General features: G+C 47.3%; 2 protein-coding genes across 2 annotated transcripts; both read left to right on the top strand.

Annotated features, from left to right (window-relative positions):
• The first annotated feature begins 1,864 nt into the window (after positions 1-1,864).
• On the top strand, positions 1,865-5,458 carry LOC115901170 (lymphocyte antigen 6E-like). The gene is made up of 3 exons (XM_030943573.1): positions 1,865-1,916; positions 4,375-4,494; positions 5,250-5,458. Exons 1-3 carry the CDS (start codon positions 1,865-1,867, stop codon positions 5,456-5,458), a joined length of 381 nt encoding a protein of 126 aa, XP_030799433.1.
• A 2,667-nt stretch (positions 5,459-8,125) lies between these two features.
• Positions 8,126-14,349, top strand: LOC115917620 (lymphocyte antigen 6E-like). The gene is made up of 4 exons (XM_030971821.1): positions 8,126-8,235; positions 8,906-9,238; positions 12,942-13,061; positions 13,719-14,349. Exons 2-4 carry the CDS (start codon positions 9,187-9,189, stop codon positions 13,925-13,927), a joined length of 381 nt encoding a protein of 126 aa, XP_030827681.1. The 5' UTR covers positions 8,126-8,235; positions 8,906-9,186; the 3' UTR covers positions 13,928-14,349.
• The last annotated feature ends 4,633 nt before the right edge of the window (positions 14,350-18,982 follow it).

The following is an 18,982-nucleotide window of genomic DNA, read 5'->3' as shown; positions in this document are numbered from 1 at the left end:
AGCCCATTTCTCACTTGACATTTTTTCTATTCAGCTGCACTTTGTTTTAACAGCCTCATTTATTTACTGTTCATTTATTTGTTTTAATTCCAAAGCTTTCCTTCTTTCTTGTTGTGGGCTGTGTTCAAGCCTTGTTCCCTCTTCCCGCTGAGAAGCTGCATTTTTCTGCTCGATTGGCTCTGAGATGAGCTGGATTTGGGGTGATAATTCATTTTCATTTTGGGATTTTTGATGGGAAGAAAGGGAAGGAAGCCTCATTTTCCATTTTTCCAGCTGACTGAGAAAATTCTGGTATTATCCGTTAAACAAACATGTGGATTAATACCTGTTTTTTCCCCTCCCTGCTCCAGCAGATCCCATTTCCTGCCTGATGTTTTTCATGCCTGCATTTATAAAGAACCTTTCTCAGAGAGAATGGGTTTTTTTTCCCCAGATTATTTCTGAAATATTGTTGCTGCATTATCTGCCACGTGGGCCTTTCATATCCTCGCTAAAAAATGAAATAGTTCAAAATTCCTGCTCAAGGTCAGACCAGAGAACAGAATAGAAAACTTGGAAAACTGGGGGCTCATCCCCCTCCACCCTCTGGATGCTGAGACAGAATCACTGAGGGTTGAAGCTGCTGCAGAAAAAAAGGAGGAATTTGGCAAAGAAAAAATTATTAAAAGCAAAAAACTCCTAACAGGGGTTGGGAATGGGTCCAGCTTCCCAGGATTTTGCTTGAGCAGGGCAGGAGTTGGCTTCACTGATCCTCTTAGGTCCCTCCCAACTCAAGGCATCCCGTGATTCTGTGATTAATTTGGGGAAAACAAAGAGCACCTGGATGTTATTTCTTCTGTTTCCACAGCATTTGTGACCTTACAAACCTCAACCCTGAACTCCCCTTGGTCATTTCTCTCTCCAAAGGGTCCTGCCAAGGCTTTTTGGGCATGATTTCTTTTATTTCCCAGCCATTTTTGCTGCCATTTGTAGATTTTTAACTCCTCCATGCACTTTGTGCCTCTCCTGCAGCCTGAGTCATTTGGCTCCTCTGCACCCTGAGTCAAGAGGTGGTGTGGGAGCAGAAGGAGGGAGCCCAGAAAGACTGGGAAGGTCATGGGGGACTGGAAAAACCTGACAGAGTCCAGAGCTGGGCTCCAGGGAGCAACAAACATCGTCACCTGGAAACCCTGGATGGCTCTGGAGGGCAGGAGAACAAAACAAAAGCATCAAACCCCCATCCTGCCTGGGCTGTTGGAGCCTCTGAGTGACATCTCCAGGCAGAAATAGTGGGATCAGGGGTGGAACAGGAGGATCTTTAACGTCCCTTTCAGCCCAAACCTTTCTATGATTCCATGATTGAAGGAATGCTGCTGCTTCCTGCTTAAAGCATTTTGTACAAGGGAGATAATTCTGAATGGCTCTGGACAATCCAAAAATCTTTCCTTGCCTCCTCTCCCGCTTCCCAGAGATATTAAGCTCCCATTCCATGGCAGAGAGAAAGGATGGAGGGTGCCAGCAAGCAAGGTGTCACCCCAGCCATGTCCTGACTCGCTCCAAGTTTTGTGGCTCAGCCCAAAAAAGAGACTCCCGGGTTTGGATCAGCTCAATTACTCCACAAATTAGCAATGCAGACAGGAGCAGGCCTCGGAAAAAAAAGATTGGATGGGAAGGAGAGGTAAAAAAAAACATTGCTATCTGCAGCCTCGTAATAGGTCCCTACGCACAAACACACCCAGCACTGATCACATCTTGGGTGCTGCCACTGCCCAAACCTCAAATTAATGCAATCAAAGGAAGCCAGGGACGAGGCAGGGCTGGTATAAAACCTTCCTGGGGTGCATCTTCCCACACTGCTCCAGCTCCGAGGGCACGAGCACCAACCATGAAGGCTTTTCTGGTGGCCCTGCTGGCTGCAGTCCTGTGTGCCCAGCAAGGTAAGGAGGCTGGGAGAGCCAGGGGAGAGGAAAAACAAGGAGATAAATGAGGGACAAGAGGGTTTGGCAGCTTTTGTTGCAGCTGCCGAGGTCTTGGCAGGGAATTTTTGTTGTCAGCCATGGCCAGAAATATTTGGTGGGGTTGAGTCCTCGCTCTTGGGTGGGTTCTCTGTGACCCAGAGGAGACGAATTCTGGTTTCTCACACCCTCAGATATCCAGCTCCAACCACTCACAGCTGAAGACACGACCTGAAAAATGCTGACAGGAGTCAAGCACGGCTCAGGGTTTTTGCCTTTGCTTTGATTTTTGTTCCTGAATGAAACTCGAGGAGCTGTTGTGGAGGAAAGCTCGGGCTGGTCTTGGCACCACATCTCCTGCCAGCATGTCACTTTATTCCCCACAACTCCAATTAGGTAATGAGGCTGCTGGCAGGTATTTGAAAGCCTCAGAGCTCTTTGCTCATAAATTGGAAGAGCTGCTAAGTGCCTGGGAGTGTGTTTGCAATGGGATGCGAAATGCTCTGCTCTCGTCCTCTTTAAAAGGAGGCCCAGCCGAACCTGGATAATTGTGGGGGAATATCCAGTTGGGAAATCCTGGCTCTGGGCACGGATTTGCCAGCCCGAGGAGCACAATTTGCACCGTTAAGGTTGTTTCTGTCTGCATTTGCAAAACTCCAGCTAATGGAGGGTGGAGGGCAGACGCAGGAAAGGCTTTAGAGCAGCTCTAATGGCTAGAGCTGTTATTGCTTCCTGGCTGGAAGGGATTTTCCTTGGATCACTTAGGGAGCATCAGCACTTTCAGTTGCTCTCAGGCACGTGTTGAGGGCTCGGCTCCTTCTGCAGCCGGAAGCGTTTTGGGAAATTTGGCAGAAAAGCAGATCAGGGAGAGCTCCAGGGGTCTGCAAACTACAATAATCCGCGCCAGGTCTGGGTTTTGCTTTGCCTGCAGAGGGACAGGAGCCCCCAGATCGGGCTGGGGAGCCTCCAGAGGAGAGGTGGGAGGCTGAAAATTCCCAAATGATGGAGAAATAGTGAGAGATGAAAAAGAGAACTTAAATCCAGTTTGCAGCCAGGCTGTTCTACCTCCTGCTACAGAGAGCCCCTGAGCTTGCAAAACACCTGGCACTGGAAAAGAGCAGAGAATGAGCAAATTATTAAAGGGTTTGGATTGGAAAGGACCTTAAAAGTAATCCAGTTCCAACCCCTGCCACAGGCAGGGACACCTTCCACTGTCTCAGGTTGTTCCAAACCCTGTCTAACTTTCCTTGAAGCACCTGGGAAGGTTTCAGAGCAAGCCAGTCCTGTGCTGAGACACCCAGAGCACCCCACATCACAGAGGGGAGGCCTTTTTTCCTCCTCCTCGGGATAGTTAGAGACCAAAAGGGCTTTCAATTCTCTTTTAAAACTGCTTCTGGAATTGTTTAACCAAGTGTCATGGCCAGAACCAACCTCAGATGACAGCTTGAATCGAGAGCAAACATTGAAGGGCCACCGGGAGGGGTTTTCTTGCTAAAAGCAAGATCAAGTTTGATTGGAAGGGGTGTTCTGTGGAAAAATAAAAAGAGCCTTCCTGGGCTGAGAAAGTCAGGAAAAAACAGAACCAGGGAAATCTCAGCCTCATGGAGACCCCTCCTTGGTTTGTAATTTTTGTTCACCTTCAACCAAGAGTTCTTCACCGCTGGTGACAATGGAGCAGGATTTCCGGGGAGCAGCCCAGCTGCCCCAAAATGAGGAGCATTTCTGGGAATTCTGGGCAGGAGGGAAACAATTTCCGCCAATTGTGAATCCACCTCTGGGGAACGAGAAGGCACATCTGTGTTCTAATGGCCAGCCTGGAAGTTTTACTCAATTTACTTCAGTTGTGCCCAATAATATCCCACTTTTTTCCTGGATCTGGGGTAAACCTGGCTCAGCACTAAGGAAAAAATATCATGGAGAACACCCTGTTCCAGGCGCTGATAGGAATAATCCATCCATTGTCCAGGGAACTCCCTTTACTGTGGTGCCTCAGTAATTTGGCTCCCAAGGTGTCACCAGGCATTAATTAATTCATGTCTGGGCAGGGTTTTGCAGATGTAGGGTGAAAATATTTAAAATTGACCTCTAGAATTGGGCCAGTTCCCCCTCTCCTTGCCAGGTCTTTGCTTTTGGAGGTTGGTTTTCAACAAGGCCAACGTGGATCCTGGGGAGAAGAAAAAAAAATCACCTGAAAAATCTGCTCAGGCTGAAAAATGTAAATTTAACCCCTTAAAAATCTCCAGTCCAGAAAGAAAGCTTGGTTTGCTCTCTACATTTGTTCTCTCAGCTCTGTTAATCAAACCCAAGCTTATTTCACTTGCTGGGAAAAGTTGTTCACGCCAGACTTTTCCCCTTGTATTTTCCAAGGCTTTTGGCACTTTTTTTCCCCAGGAGGGAATTGCTGGGAATCGCTAATCTGTGTTGTGGGTGTTTTTTCCAGCTTCCTCCCTGTTTTGCTACATCTGTGACAATGAACATTCCAACTGGAACTGCATGAAAACCTACAAGTGTGAGGACCATGAGAAATACTGCACAACCACGTACAGCACGGCTGGATTTGGTGAGTCCCAGAAAATGGGATTTTTTTTTTCTTCTAGAAGTTGGTGGGCAACTTTTTTAAAGGGAATTGATGGAAATTGATGGTTTTGTTGGAAAGAAGTGATGATTTTGAGGTTGAAGTGTCTCAATGTGATGAGTGTGAATTCTTTGAGGTAGAAGGGACCTTCAGGACCATCTCGTTCCAGGGACACCTTCCCACTAGACCAGGTTGTTCCAACCTGGCTTTTGACACTTCCAGGGATGGAGCAGCCACAGTTTCTCTGGAAAACCTGTGCCAGGGCCTCACCACCTTGTGAAGGGCTGGCAGGAACACCCAAATTTCAGGAGCAGCCTCTGTTTGATCTGAGATGTTTTGGGATGGAGACTAGAAAAGGGTTGGGTGCCAATAACATGGTTTTAAAAAATGCACTGGAATTGGAATTGGAATGCATTGAAAAAATGCATTGGGGATGCATTGGAATTGCTGTTCTACAGGAACCACAGAATCATTTAGGTTGGGAAAGACCTCCAAGGTCTTGAGGCCAAACTTTGACTGGCCACCACGTGGACAACCAGATCTGTGTGGGTTTCAATCAAGGACTTCCCAGTGTCCCACACTTGATCCAGGACTTGTGGATTCACACCCAGCCCTGTCAAACCCCCTGTGAGCTTTAACTGAGTGGAAAATTAAGGAAATTGAAAATCCCTCTCCTCTGGCCAGCTCTTCCAACAGAATCCTAAATCCCAGCTCTCCTTTCTTCCCGCTTCTCCACCCAGGCAAGGACGTGGGGCACCGCATCACCAAGAAATGCTCCGTGGACTGTCCCGAGACCAACGTGAATTTCGGGATGGCCGCTTATTCCACCAAGTGCTGCAGCACCTCCCTGTGCAACTTCAGTGGCGCCAACAGCATCCGGATCAACTACGCCGTGGTCCTGCTGGGAATCGTGGGGAGTCTGATCTGTGTGCTCAGGGTGGGATTGTGATCAGGCCTGGCAGGAGATTGAGGCCACCCAAGGAGCCACGAGGAATTCCCCAAGTGAGAAACCTCAGCCGAGGGTTTCCAGCAGCGACCCTGTTGTATTCCACGACGTTGCTTCAGATCCCAACACGACACCTATTTTTCCCCCCATTGTTTTATACTAATTTTTCCCCTGGAAAAGCTGTTTTGATAGCACGTGTGTGATAATTGTCAGACAAAATAAAGATTTGTGTTATTCTAGAGTGTGTTTGTTGTATTCGCACCAGGGCCAGCCTGAGAAATCAGCTCTGCTAAAGAGAATTCCTCTTTTTAGCACCCGAGAGCCTTCTCCAGGCTGCCTTTCCTAACTTTCTTCCATCCAGCAGCTCCAGACACTCCACAGAGCCAGATGGTCTCCCAGATCCCTCTGAGATAAGGAAAGGTCAGAGATGTTTGTGTTGTTCCCATTGCAAACAACAGCAGGAATTGTCTTCTAGATGCTGAGACAGGACCAGGAATTCGGTCCTGCAGGAATTTGCACTGGGAAGTTCTCCTGGGATCTCTGCAAGGTGGGTTGCTCCAGCTTTTAAAACAGGTAAGGGCCCCACCCAAGGTGCTGGAGATGCCCAAGGTAAGGAAAATGCTGCTGGAATCTGGAAAGGAGACCCCTGTGCCTGCTTGGAGAAGCTGCTGAGTGGTTGCTCCTGATTTTCCTGTGGGAAATGGGCAGGAAGAGCCTGGAAAAGGTGATGGTGTCTGAGCTGACTGGGGAGGTCTCTGCTCTGTCCTTTTCCAGGGTTTCTGCTGCATTTCCAGGCTTGGAGATGGTGGGAATGGGATGGGGATCCCCTTCAGCTCTTGGAGGAACAGAACTACAGCTAAAATAGGCAAATAAAATAATCTTGGAACTGGGGAGTGTGGAAAAGTGCAGCACTGAATTTTGGGAGGGTCTTTATAGCAGCACCTAGAAAAAGAACTCCAGCCCTGCTTAATTTGAGGTGAATCTGATGCTGGATTTGAGGTGAATCTTGGTCCAGATTTGAGAGGAATCCTGCACTGGATGTGAGGTCCTGGATTTGAGGGGAACCTTGAGCTGGATTTGAGAGGAATCTTGCTCCAGATTTGAGAGGAATCCTGCACTGGATTTGAGAGGAATTTTGTGCTTGGTTTGAGGGGAATCCTACTCCACCAGCACTGCAAATTCCACGTGTTTCCGTGCAACGGGGAGAAATGCCAGTGCTGGGTGAAAGTTGTAAAAATGGGATTAGGCTTAGTCATCCTATAAAGATTTAATTTCTGGTCAGGAAGGATGTTCTGGAATTTATTTAAATGGGATAACTGAAGTGGAATTGTTGCAGAATTTCTGAGGGGACTATTTCCCCAGAAACTTGGGGCTTTGCACTTTTTAAAACCACTTTTAACATAAAATCACTTTATGTTAATCACAATAGTTTCTGAGATGCTTCTCAAAGCTTTTGGCCAACTTGAAGTTCCACATTTAGTAACAACATCTGAATTTCACAGCTACTTTTGCATTTCAGCACTTGTTTGATGAAAATTGCATTTTCCCCCCAAAATACACAATTGTTTGCCCTTCTCCTGTGACGATTTCAACCAGGTTTAGAACAAGATAAGCAAAACATTCTCCTCCTTTCCTTCTCCACTCCACTGAGTCAAGGGAAATAAATCTTTCCACCTCACCTTCCACTTTCACTTCCAGTTAAATCCCCTGTTACTCTTTCCAAAATCGTCCTGAATTTCATGAATTCCGAATTCTTGTAAACTGGGATTTTAACTTCTCCTTTTTCTCAGTTCTTCTTGTGTCATTTGTGTCCTTCCTGCCCTCATGGGCTCCTTTCATTCTGTCACCTGGCCCTGGTAGGGACAAAATATCAGAGGGCCATATGGACCAGCTGGAAGATTTCAGGAGCATCTCATGGAAAATCTGTCAGGAATCCTGCAATAAAGCCTTGAAGAAATCCATTCTGCCCCTCTCCAAATCTCAGCAGCTTGCAGGAGACAGGAGATATTTTAGGGTTTGGCATGGATGAGATTTTGAGGGAAGGGAAAAAAATAAAAACCAGAGCCTGAGCGGCTATTTCTGAACCTGTCAGGGGATGTTTCTGGAGATAAATCCCAACGTGGGCTGGCTCTGGAATGGAGCAGCATCTCCTCGGGATTGGAGCCCTCCGGATAGGCCCCAATAAACATGGCTTCACCACTAAAAACTCATTAAATCTATCCTGGCTTGGGGAAAATAAAATATTTTGCAATATTTTGCACTGGCATGGAGGGAGCTTTGCTTTCCTCCTGCTGGGTGCCACGAGGACGCCGATGGAGCCAAACCTCGCCCTTCCTTGGAGCTTTTCTGGCTAATTGCCACCTCTGTTCCAAATTAGCTTTGTGCTCTGCCTATTGGGAAACCCAAAATTCCCTTACTCATGCAGGGCTCCAGAGGGACGGTGTTTATAAGTCCAGCTCGGAGGTGTTGGAAAAACTGACATCACTTCAGGAAACCTGGCGTGTTTTCCCGGTGGGAGGAGGGCTGGAGGTGGGGCATGTCAGAAGCCCAAAATATTCCACGGGAGATGGGAATCTGGGTGAGTTGGACAGAAGGAAAAAGGGGATTAAACAGATGGAGAGCAGCAAGGGTGCTGGCAGAGGATTTGGGGCAGCTCCTGCAGCTCGGAGAGTCACGTGAGAGGATCCAGCTCGACTTTTCCTGGGATTGTGCCTCTGTTCTGCGACTCGATGGCAGAAAGGCAACAGTGGGAGGGAAAAACAACAACAATCCCCAAGAAGGTGGGAAAGGTTCTGGTTTTATTCATGGAGATTGGATGAAATGTGATTTAAAGGAAAAAAAAAAAAAAAAAAAAAAGGAGGACCAAGGAGCACAATCTGGGAATCCAATGGAATAATCCTGTTTGGCATTTGACAAATTTTATTTTTCTGGAGACTTAATGAGTTGAGATCATTGATCAGCCAGACCTTCTCCATGCTTTAATTAGTTTGTGTGTTTCTCCCTGAGTTTTTTTAAAATGAATTTGTGAAAAAATTTCCAGCTTGTTCCATGCCATGGCAGTGGGTGTTATTTCTATTTTTTAACTTATATGGACATTTTCCTTTGCTCTGTGGAATTTATTTTTTAACAAGATAACATTTTCTCCTCATAAAAAATATCTCAGAAATATTTCTGATTTTGAACTTTAAAAGGAGACAGAAAATGATTCCTGGCCCCCTATGAAAAGCAGTGGAAGGATTCTGCTCTTCTGATCTCACTGCCTTGACAATCCTGTGAGACATTTGGGAGAAGTTTCCATCCCAAATTCAATTTTAAATTTAAATTCCCTCCATTTCCATATGTGCAAGGACACGATCTTGGAGGATACAGCCCGCACCGAGACCTGGAAAAGAAACCCTTCTTCTTTTGCAGGGATAATTGCTTTGTTTTCCTGTTTTGCTTTTCCTCCAGTTCTCCAGAATTAGAAACCGTTGCAGAGTTCACGTCAGCTGGAGCAGCTGCGTTGTGAAACAACCACGAAAAGGAGAAGTTGTGGAGAAAAACACACCCCCCTCCCGATTTCCAAACAAACGCCCTTCTCCATACAAGCCCGGACACGCTGCTCCCAGTTATCCATCATCTGACACAGCAGCCTCTGGTTATTATCTCTGGATCAAAGCAAGCACTGCAGAGGTATAAAACCTGCCCTGCCCGAGCCCTGCTTATTCTGGAGGCTCCCAGACCTCTGAAGGATGAAGGTTTTCCTCCTGGTCGTGCTCAGCATCGCCCTGTGCACGGAAAGTGGTGAGTCCCGAAAGGATTGGGGAACCCAAAAGTGGGGCATGGCTTTGGCATTCCAGGATTTTGCAGTGTGGATGGTGAGGCTGAAGGGTCAGGAAGGAGTTATTCCAGGAGAAAGGGGACAGGGGGTTTAACCCCCACTAAAGCTGGAGGGGTGATGAGGAGTGGGGGGTGAGATTCCCACCTCAGATGATTCCTGCCCACCCAGCCCAGCCCCTGGGATGGCTCAGGGGCAGCTGAGAGCTCCATGGGAATAGGGATATCCATGAGGGATATCCAGGGTAATATGTGGAGTAAATCTCTGGATTTGGCACTAAAGCCCGATTTTTAAATTTATTTTTTTAATTGGTTGCACCTCAAACCATCATTTCCTAAATTGACAGAGGTGGTTGAGCCACAAGAAGATGCAATTCTGGCTCCCAGCCCTTCCTTGTTGCTTCCAGGTGCAACTTTGCTGATCACAGAATCCCTAAGTTTGGAAAAGACCTCTAAGATCACGGAGTCTGATCTATTAGGAAAAAATTCCATCATGGAAAGGATGATTGAGCATCCAGGCTGCCCAGGGAAGTGTTGGGGTCACATCCATGGGAGTGTTCAGAAAAATCCGTGGATGTGGTGCTCAGAGCCAGGGTTTAGTGCTGAACCTGGACTTGATGATCTTGGAGGTCTTTCCCAGCCTTAATGATTCCATGATTCCCAGCTGATCCCAGGTTTGGGATGGAGACGCAGAGTCCCATTCTTGTTCTGATAATTGTCTGGGGATTTTTTGGGAGAGCACTGGGAAGCTGCACCTCAATTTTCCTGGCTGGACTCTGCCAAGGACCACACCTTGTGCTCTGGGACAGGCAGGGAACAGAAGGTGCAGCCTGGAATATCCCTCTGTTTTAGGGAATGGTTGATTTCCTCAGCTTGGGGGGCTTTTGCCTCTTTGCAAACTGAATTTTTTCCCTATAGGATTTGACCTGCAAATTCCTGGCCATTCTGGTCCTGGACTAACAGATCTTTTTTGCTCCCACTTAATTGGAGGAGGGAAATGTTCCTATTGATGGATATCACAGGCTTGAAACTTGGAATTGTGCTCAAGCTCAGGATGTTGAGGCAAATAAAAGGATCTTTTCCTGCAGCTTTACTCCCATTTTTTTATATAGAACAAGGAATGAGACAGCAAATTCCTTGAGGGATGTTTCTCTTCAGTTAAAGCAGAGCTCTTGGTGAGTGTGGAGACATCCCAAGGCAGCCTGGATTAACTCAAGGTTTGCATCTGGAAGAAATAAAATTCCCTACCCTTCTCAGCCGTTGTTGCAAGATACCTCAAGAAATAAAATTATAGTGTTTTTCTGTAGCTTGACCAAAATTGTCCTCCCTGACTTCAGGGTGTGCCAGTTTAGGAGCCAATCCCAGAGTTCTGGATTAATTGGTGAGTCAGAAATCTCTGGAGCACAGAAAGAGGTGGAAAAATTCATCCTTGAGTGGTGCTTCCCCCTTCTCCTGCCAAGGAGGCTCCCAGGGCAACTGGAGTCTGAAATTAGGAGCTTTGGGAGGTTGGGATGAAACAGGATTTGGGTGTGGAACCAGCTCCACCATTTCCTGCACTGATTCAGGAAGTTTTCCTGGGAATTGGCTTGGATTAAAGATGCTGCATTTATTAAGGATTAAAGTGAGCTCTGTGTCTGGAAAATCCAGTTTGGGAACTGAGTGCTTCTGTGAGGAAAGGGTGGTTCCCAGTAGGGTGGAGGTGAAATATCCCATATCATATTCCATATAATGGAATTTTGCATGAGAAAATAGAATGAAACAAAAACACTTTGGACAGGGACTATCCAAAGGAGGGTCCCAGACTTGAAAAAATAAATTTGTGCCTGAAAGGTCAGGACAAGGAGAGCCAGGTAGGACAGATGGAGCTTCTGGAGATGGGAATGACCATGATAGGAAGCAAATTGAAAAGGTCTGGATATGAAGTCAAAGAGAGCCGGGTGCCAAGTCTGAGGCTTTTGGAATGACCACGGGAATGGTGGGAGGTGGGATCTGAGTTGTCTGGTGGCCCCTGCTCAGTGCCAGTCAGTGAGGGACAACAGAGGAAGAGCAGGGAATGTGAGGGCAGTGGGCCACAAGAGGAAAGGCCATGGGAAAGAAGGGGATGTTGGCTGGAGTGGGAGAAGAAGGCAGAGTTTCCACACAGGCAGAGTAAGAATAGAGAGCTAAAAGCAAAACAGTGATCCTGTGGTCATGGGCTGAGCTGGAGCCAGATCTGGGCCTGCAGGACACTCAAGGAGCCAAATCTGGGCTAACAGGACACTCGAGGAGCCTGTTTGGGCCAGAAGGACTTGTCCAAGGTCAAATGAGGGCAGTGGTGAGGTTGGGACATCACTGACAAAGGCACAAAGAAACCTGGGTGAGGAGCGAGGAAGATGAAGAGCAAGGAAGGCAAAGCTAAAGGACAAAGCTGCTGCAAGAATTAGCGCAGCATTAACTTCCAGTAGCCAGGGATATTCTTGAAATGAGGATGAGTTTAATCCCTGGAGGGTGACATTGCAGCCAGATAAACAGATGAGGAGGAAATTCCCCTTATCATGCAAAGAATCCTTCCCCAAGGATCTCTTTGCTCTCAATGATGCTTCAGCCTCCTCCTCGAGTGCCAGCTGTTCTCATTCACTGATTTCAGCAAAGCACTTTGCAGATGCTGAGCGTTCCAGATGTGCACGTTTTGTGGAGCAAGGAAGTTATTCCCCATGGATGGCTGGGAAAAGGAATCTGCTGCAGCCAAGGCAGGGATTTGCTGAGCCTGGACTTCTGCAGATCCAAGATTTTCCTCCTGGCACAGGAGAGCTCTGAAAATCAACCCAAATCATAGAAAGGTTTGGGTTGGAAGGGATCTTAAAAACCATCTCATTTTAGTGTTTGGTATTCAGAGCAAGTCCTGGACAGCTGCTGCCTTTGAATGTTTGTCTTTTTTGTCTTTTTTTTAAAAATTTTTTTTTTTTTTTTTGTTTGTTTGTTTTTTTGGCTTTTTTTGCAAGGCACATATCCACACCCCACTTAAGATACAGTTCAGACACTGACAATAATCCTAACTCAAATTTTTCCGGGGTTTTGCTGGATGACCTGAGTGAAAGAATCATTCTGATGCCCACAGAGCATAAATCATAGAATCCTGGAATGGTTTGGGTTGGGACCTCAAAGATCATCCAGTTCCACCTCCCTGCCATGGGCAGGGACACCTTCCACTATCCCAGGTTGCTCCAAGCCTCATCCAGCCTGACTTTGGACACTTCCAGGGATGGGCCAGCCACAGATTCCCTGGTCCAGGGTCTCCATACAAGAACCAGTGGCCAGAAACTGAGGCTTGGAGGGGCCAGGTTGGAAAGAAAACCCAAGAGCTTCACACTACAGGCGGTGGGAGATCGGCCTGCTCTTCCCAGAAACACAGTGGAGATGCCAGATGTTTTAATGGATTCAAGGAAGAGTCAGCCAAACATCCAAAGGGAAGATCCCTGAAGGTTCCTAAATGAGCAAACCACAGCTGTGGCAGCAATTTGAAAATTAATCTGGCTCCTGGAGAGTCCTTGGGGCCAAGTTTAACCCATGCAGGAAGTTTTTGCCTGTGGCCACTGGGCTTGACGGTTCTTCCATCCACCCACCCTCAGTTTTGTGCTCCTGAGGACATTCCCAGAGGTGCCTGACGGATGTTTTTGTGCTTCTTTTGCAGCTTTCTCCCTGACCTGCTTCACGTGCAAGGATGCAACTTCCAACCTCCATTGTCTCAGCACCACCAAATGCTCGGACCACGAGAAGTATTGTCTGACAACCTATTCCACCACAGGAACTGGTGAGTGTGGAGCTTTCCCAAGGCCCTGAGGACAAGGTGGGGCTCAAGTGGGGCTGACAGCTCATCCTCCTCCCTCCAGTGCAATGGAGGAATTAATGAGGATTTTAGCATGCAGAGAACAAATCTTGGGAAGGTGGGAACTTGGCCCGGGTCTGTTGCAACATATTGTAAAAAATACTTCTGATTAAACTCAAAATTAAAATACTGCTGATTAAACACTCTCAGGACAGGGAGGTGCTGGAATAAAAATAATTATTTTTATTATCCCTGCACAAACTCCTTGTCTCAACTCCAAGCTCAAGTTTATGCCCACAAGGTGGTGGAAATGGAAAGTGCCGGGTGCTGTGGAAGGAGGGATCCCAAGGCACAGTGCCAAAGTCTTGCAATCTCACATTGTACAAATAAGTCCCAAATTCTTGCCCTCAGCTGGCCCCGAAACCAGCAAAGGATTTGTAAGGCCTGGAGAGGGTGTCCATAGGTCACACATACAGAAATAACGATGGAATGTGATGAAACCCAAGGGAAAACCCAACGGCATCAAGGGCAGAATAACAAACTCCCCACGGGATTGCACGGCCAGGCTATGACCGAAACTTGCCAAAAAAAAAAGATGAAAAACTGAAGTTTTCCTGCTGTTTTCTCTCCCTCCCACTGCAGGCAGTGACCGGAGCCAGCGAATCACCAAGAAATGTTCTGCATTTTGCCCAACAATTGACCTGAACATCGGCATAGCTGGAGTCGCCACCAGCTGCTGTGAGAGCTCCTTGTGCAACATGAGTGGGGCCAGCAGTGTGAAAACCAGTTCCACCGTCCTCACCCTGGGGGTCCTGGCCAGTCTCGCCTGCATCCTCAGGATGGGTTTTTGAGGGGTTTTTGAGGGGTTTTGGGGGGAAAATGAGCTGCTTGGCTTTGCATGGCATGGTTCAAGCTGCGATCCATCAGGTGGGGATGATGCTCTGCGCCTCCTACCTGGAAGGTCACCTCCCATCAGGAGGTATTTTTTTTTTTGCTCTTTCCACGCTCTGATGACAACACAAAATGATGTTTTGGAGAGAAAGGGGTAAAATGGAGCCCTGCACGTGCAGAATGGCCCCATGTGGCCACCATCTCTCCTACCCCTGGCATTTATAACTCCGTGCATTTTTTGCCTTTCATTTTATCCCCGCCATTCTCTTGTGCCAATATTTTTTTTGCCCCATTTTCCACCCTGTATCATTTTGCTCTGAGAAAGCCTTTAATATTCCAGTTGTTAAACAGAAACTGGGCACAATAAAGTGTTATTTTATTCTATTGTGTGGCTGCGTGGTGTGGCACACTGGGCGTAGCTGCTGGATGTATCCATGTTTAGGGATAAAAGCAGAGGCGTTTTTGCCTGCAAATTGAATGGGATTAATGCTGAAATATATTAAAATTACTCTGCATTCACTTCAGGAAGCCTCTCCCCAGATTTTATTTTTTCTGCACTGGCAGAAATGGCATTTTTGTGACTCCATTTTGGAATAAACTGAATTCTATTTATCTTCCTTTCAATTCCTCTCCTGGGTCAGCTGCCTGGAAGGAAACGGCTCTTGAGCTCTCCAGAAAACAGAGGGGACAAGGCAGGGAAGGGATCTGGAGCATTTTCTTTAAACTGGTTTAAGATCTCCCAGTGGAAGTTCCTTTAGAAGCATTGGGATTATTTAGAAAAGGGAGAAAAGTATCTTGCACCATGCTTAAAGGAAAATCGCAGGAAAAGACAGGTGGTTTCTGGAGAGAAACCTAGAATTTTTCAGACTCATCTGTGAAAAAATATTAACACTGCAAATGAACCTTTTATGTTTGCTCATCAAGTTAAAACTGAAGGGACTCATTACCCTGCTCTGCCCTTCTTTGTGGATAATCATAGGAATGAGAGGTTTGCTCCCTCTGACCCTTCCAGGGAGGCTGAACTGCTTTCTCCTGGGAGGAAGGAGCTCTCCACAGGGATCATCCCGAGGGAGATCTCCCAGGGAAACCAGTTGGGTGCAGCTCACCTAGCTGGTTTCCTCTCCCTAGGCTCCTTGCACAGCTCCATTTGACAGGCATTTTCTGGGATTAGAGGAACAACAATGCTTGGGAAAAGCCACATCTTTGATCTTTACAACAGCTGTGCAGAGGGAACCTGGGCTCGTGGCTCCAGCTCATCCCAATCCGCTCTTACCTCTCCCTGTTCACTTTCCTCCCATCCACGTCCAACCCCAGCTCTGCACTCCCTGGAGGTTTTCTCTCCCAGATTTCCTTGTTGGCTTCTTCCTCCAGTCTTACTCTGGGTTTTTCCATCCAAACTCTATTTCCTTGCCTCAACACATTGTTTCCTCCTCAGTCTAAATGGAAGATTGGCCGAGGATATTTTGATTTTGGGCACGAGTGTCCCCATTCTCCCCACAGATTTTATTGCCTTTCCCAGCTGAGCTGTCTGCATCCATCTGCCTGATTTATTCTCCTCACCCTGCATCCTTTCCTGCCAAATTTAGGGATATTGAAGTGACAGATCCAAAAACCCCAAACACGCCAATTCTGTGACCTTGGCTGGCCATATTCTGCCCCCCATCCCACTCCTAACACAGTGACAACTGAACTATTTGAAATAATCTTCATCCCGTGCCATCCACAAGTTCAGGATTCCTTAGGGACAATGGCTGGCACAGGAAAAGGCCAAGATGGGGCTGGTACGGCCTCAGGTCTTGTTCTGCTAAGCTCAGGAGTCCAGACCTGCCCTTGGCAGCCAGGTTTAAAATTAAGGTCGTGTCTTGAGCTGCCTGAACTTGGCAGGTGCCTCTGTTTTGGGATGGGAAGGATCCTGGCATGGCAAAGGGGATGGAAGCACGTGGGACACCCCTGGAGGGTTTCATGGCATGGAGAAGTTATAAACAGCTCTGGGAATCCAGAAGTGCCATCCCTAAGGGAGCAGCTCCATCCTGGCTGCCTCCTTCTTGCCCAATTTCCCCCTGACCCCACAGGTTTTTCCCTAGCGCCCAACAAAACGCATCCACGTGCTCCAAAGCTGACCCATGTCCCAAAGCCCTTATCTGGAGGCGGGAGCAGCAACTTCCCTGAGGCACAGGAGGTCCTAAAAACATGAGAGCTCCTGTGGTGAACCCTCCCCTTGGATTGTTGTGTAAGAGGAGGCTCTGCCAGCCTTCCCGAGAAATCCTGATTGGCACCTCCCACGCGGGTGCTGCTCCCTAATTCCAAATCTTTCCATCACCCCGGGTTTCTGGTGCCTCCCATGGCTGCACGCTCCTCACATGGGAGCGCTGAGCTGCCCCATGAGCAGAGACATCTGTGATGCCTGGAGGGCTTTTGGGAAGGAGATGGGAGTCTCATTCCAGTGGCTGGGATTGATCCTGGGAGGTGACTGCCCCTCTCTCCCTGTGGATTATATAAAAGTCATTTTTCAGAGCTCTGAGTCACTGCACCAAGACCTGGATCAGCCAAGGAGGCCTTTCCCTGCCTGAATGAGGCACCTGCAGAAGGAGCTTTAACTTTGGCCCTTCTTTTCCCTCTCTTGGGGCTTTCCCACCATTGGTTCTGAAGGATCTGTGCTGCCTGCTGCTCTCCTTGAATAATTGCCCTGCCTTTTCCCCCAAAACATGAAATTTCTCCCCCTTTTCCCTGTTTATTTGCCCGGATCCAACACAGTGCCTCAATGCCAAAGCTAGAGACAGGATGGATGCAAGAGGTCAAAGCAACACCCTCAGTGGGTCTAAAAATCTTCTGGAAGCCACAAGAAGGGACAAACCCAGCCCTTTTCCCAAAGCTGACTGCTGCTTCTTTGTCACGGAGCCAACCCATGGCTCCAATTCGAGTCCACTGCCAACTCATGGCTCCAATTTGATCCACTTTAGTTTTCCTGTATGGATAATAAGATTACTCCAGAGAGGTGACTCAGCCTCCTTGGGGATTTTTTCCCCCCAGTCTTCCTCAATTTACTCCTCACTTGGTGTCCCTGCTCCAGGGCCTCCTCCAGGCTGTGATCCCAGGCTGCAGGAGACACCCTCTCCATGCTGGATCCTTGAGTGATGCCTCTGAGTGCTTTTGAGTTTTGTAATCTGCCCTGTTGGGAAATAAATCTCTTTTCCATGCTCTCCATGCACTGGGAAGAGGGAATTCTCCAGCATTCCAAGGTTCCCCAGAACCACAGTACTAAGGAAGACAAATGTCCTGGAGAGAGCTCCCAGAAAACTCAGAAAATTTCCCATTTCCCACCCGAATTTCTCTCCTTAGTACATATTTGTTGGATGTGCTGGGAGTGTTTCAGCCTCATTGCTCCTTCAAAGTAAGTCAAAGTCAAAGTCAAAATCAAAGTCAAAGTCCAAGTCAAAAAGTCAAAGTCAAATTCCAAGTCAAAGTCAAAGTTGACTTGTGCTGATCCTATTCCCAGAAGATTCATGTGGGAATAAAATGGATGTTGGAAAAGTCAACAAAGCCAGCTTGGATGGGGCTTGGAGCAGCCTGGGATAGTGGAAGGTGTCCCTGCCCATGGCATGAGGTGATTTTTAAGGTCCAAGGTTGTTTTTAAGGTCCCTTCCTACCAACCCAGTCTATGATCCTATGGAAATCAACAGGATCTGGGATATGGAAGGGGAAAGGAATAAACACAACAAGTTTATGGCATAAATAAGACCAAAAATAAGGAATAAAAATGGTTCTTTCAGCCTCACTGCAAAATGCCAGCAAAGAGCCACACCCACTAACGAGGGAGAAAAACCTGTTTACAAAACACTGGGGCAAAGGACCAAGTTGTCCTGGGTGAAGCACAAGGCTCAATTTGATCATCACCACTGACCTCACTCACCAACCTCCAAAACCCAGGGAATGTCTGCTTGGACACAGGGCTTGAACAACCCTGGAATTCACCACCTGATGACGTCATTCCGGGATCAGGAGGGCCTGAAAAAGGTGTCAGAAAATCACATGGATCAGTAAATCATCCAGGGTTGGAATGATTCATGTTAGAAACAGACAAAAATACCCTGCTGATGGCTACGTGCAGGGAATTGCCAGTTAAGTTATTCCATAATTGCCAGAAAAACCGGGGTTTGACAATGTTTTCTTCCTGCTGTCCAGGACTAATCTTATTTTAGAAGAAGGTCTGTGGACTTGGCAGCTCAAGCTCTTACAAAATTCATCTTGAATGAGGGTCTCTATCCCAGACTGTCACGAACAGATTTTAAGGAATTCAGAGGACAGGAACAACACAGAGGAATAAAAGCAAAAGGATTGATTTAAGAGGAGAGATTGAAAAAATGACACTTTGAGGGATGGCTATTTCCGGAGCAGAGCTGCAATTCCAGGGTGCCAATTTGTGGGCTTGGAAATGGAGGCCTGATTTCGAGAAACTGTTGGGCGTGGAGAAAAGCAGCTCCTCTAAAGAATCCCTGGATAGCAGCAAAACTTAATTAAATCAAAATTGTACAAGGTATTTGAGGATTACAAGCAGGAAAAAGAGCGAGCAGAGGGATTAACCAGAGGAAAATTGATAAAGAAATGAAGACTGATGTGAAAATTTGAGGAAAATCTTCTGTTTAACCAACCATTAGCTAATTTAATTTAGTGTAAAACACACTGATTTTGAGGTAAACCAGCTTAGGCCAGCTCAGAGGCTGAGTCTGGTGCTGCTGAATAATTAAAGCCAATGGATGGTACAAACCCTGGAACATCACGTGCTGTCCATGCAAAGGGACCAGAAAAATTCATTCCTAGGACAATCTCCCTGTGCCTCCAGGCTCTGCTTTCATCAGAGCAGCGGCTCTGGAAGGAAGGAAAGGAAAACATTCAGAGGAGGAGAGAGCAGATCCTGACTTCCCATCACTCACACGACCAGAAGAGCAAGAAATGTGTGGCTGAGAGGGCTTTTCCCCAAGGTGCCAGCCCTTTCCAAGGGCCCCGGTGTGGAAAAC

Source organism: Camarhynchus parvulus, chromosome 2 (genome assembly GCF_901933205.1).
Source record: "Camarhynchus parvulus chromosome 2, STF_HiC, whole genome shotgun sequence".
NCBI classification, from domain to species: domain Eukaryota; kingdom Metazoa; phylum Chordata; class Aves; order Passeriformes; family Thraupidae; genus Camarhynchus; species Camarhynchus parvulus.
This window is presented reverse-complemented; position numbering and strand designations above follow the sequence as displayed.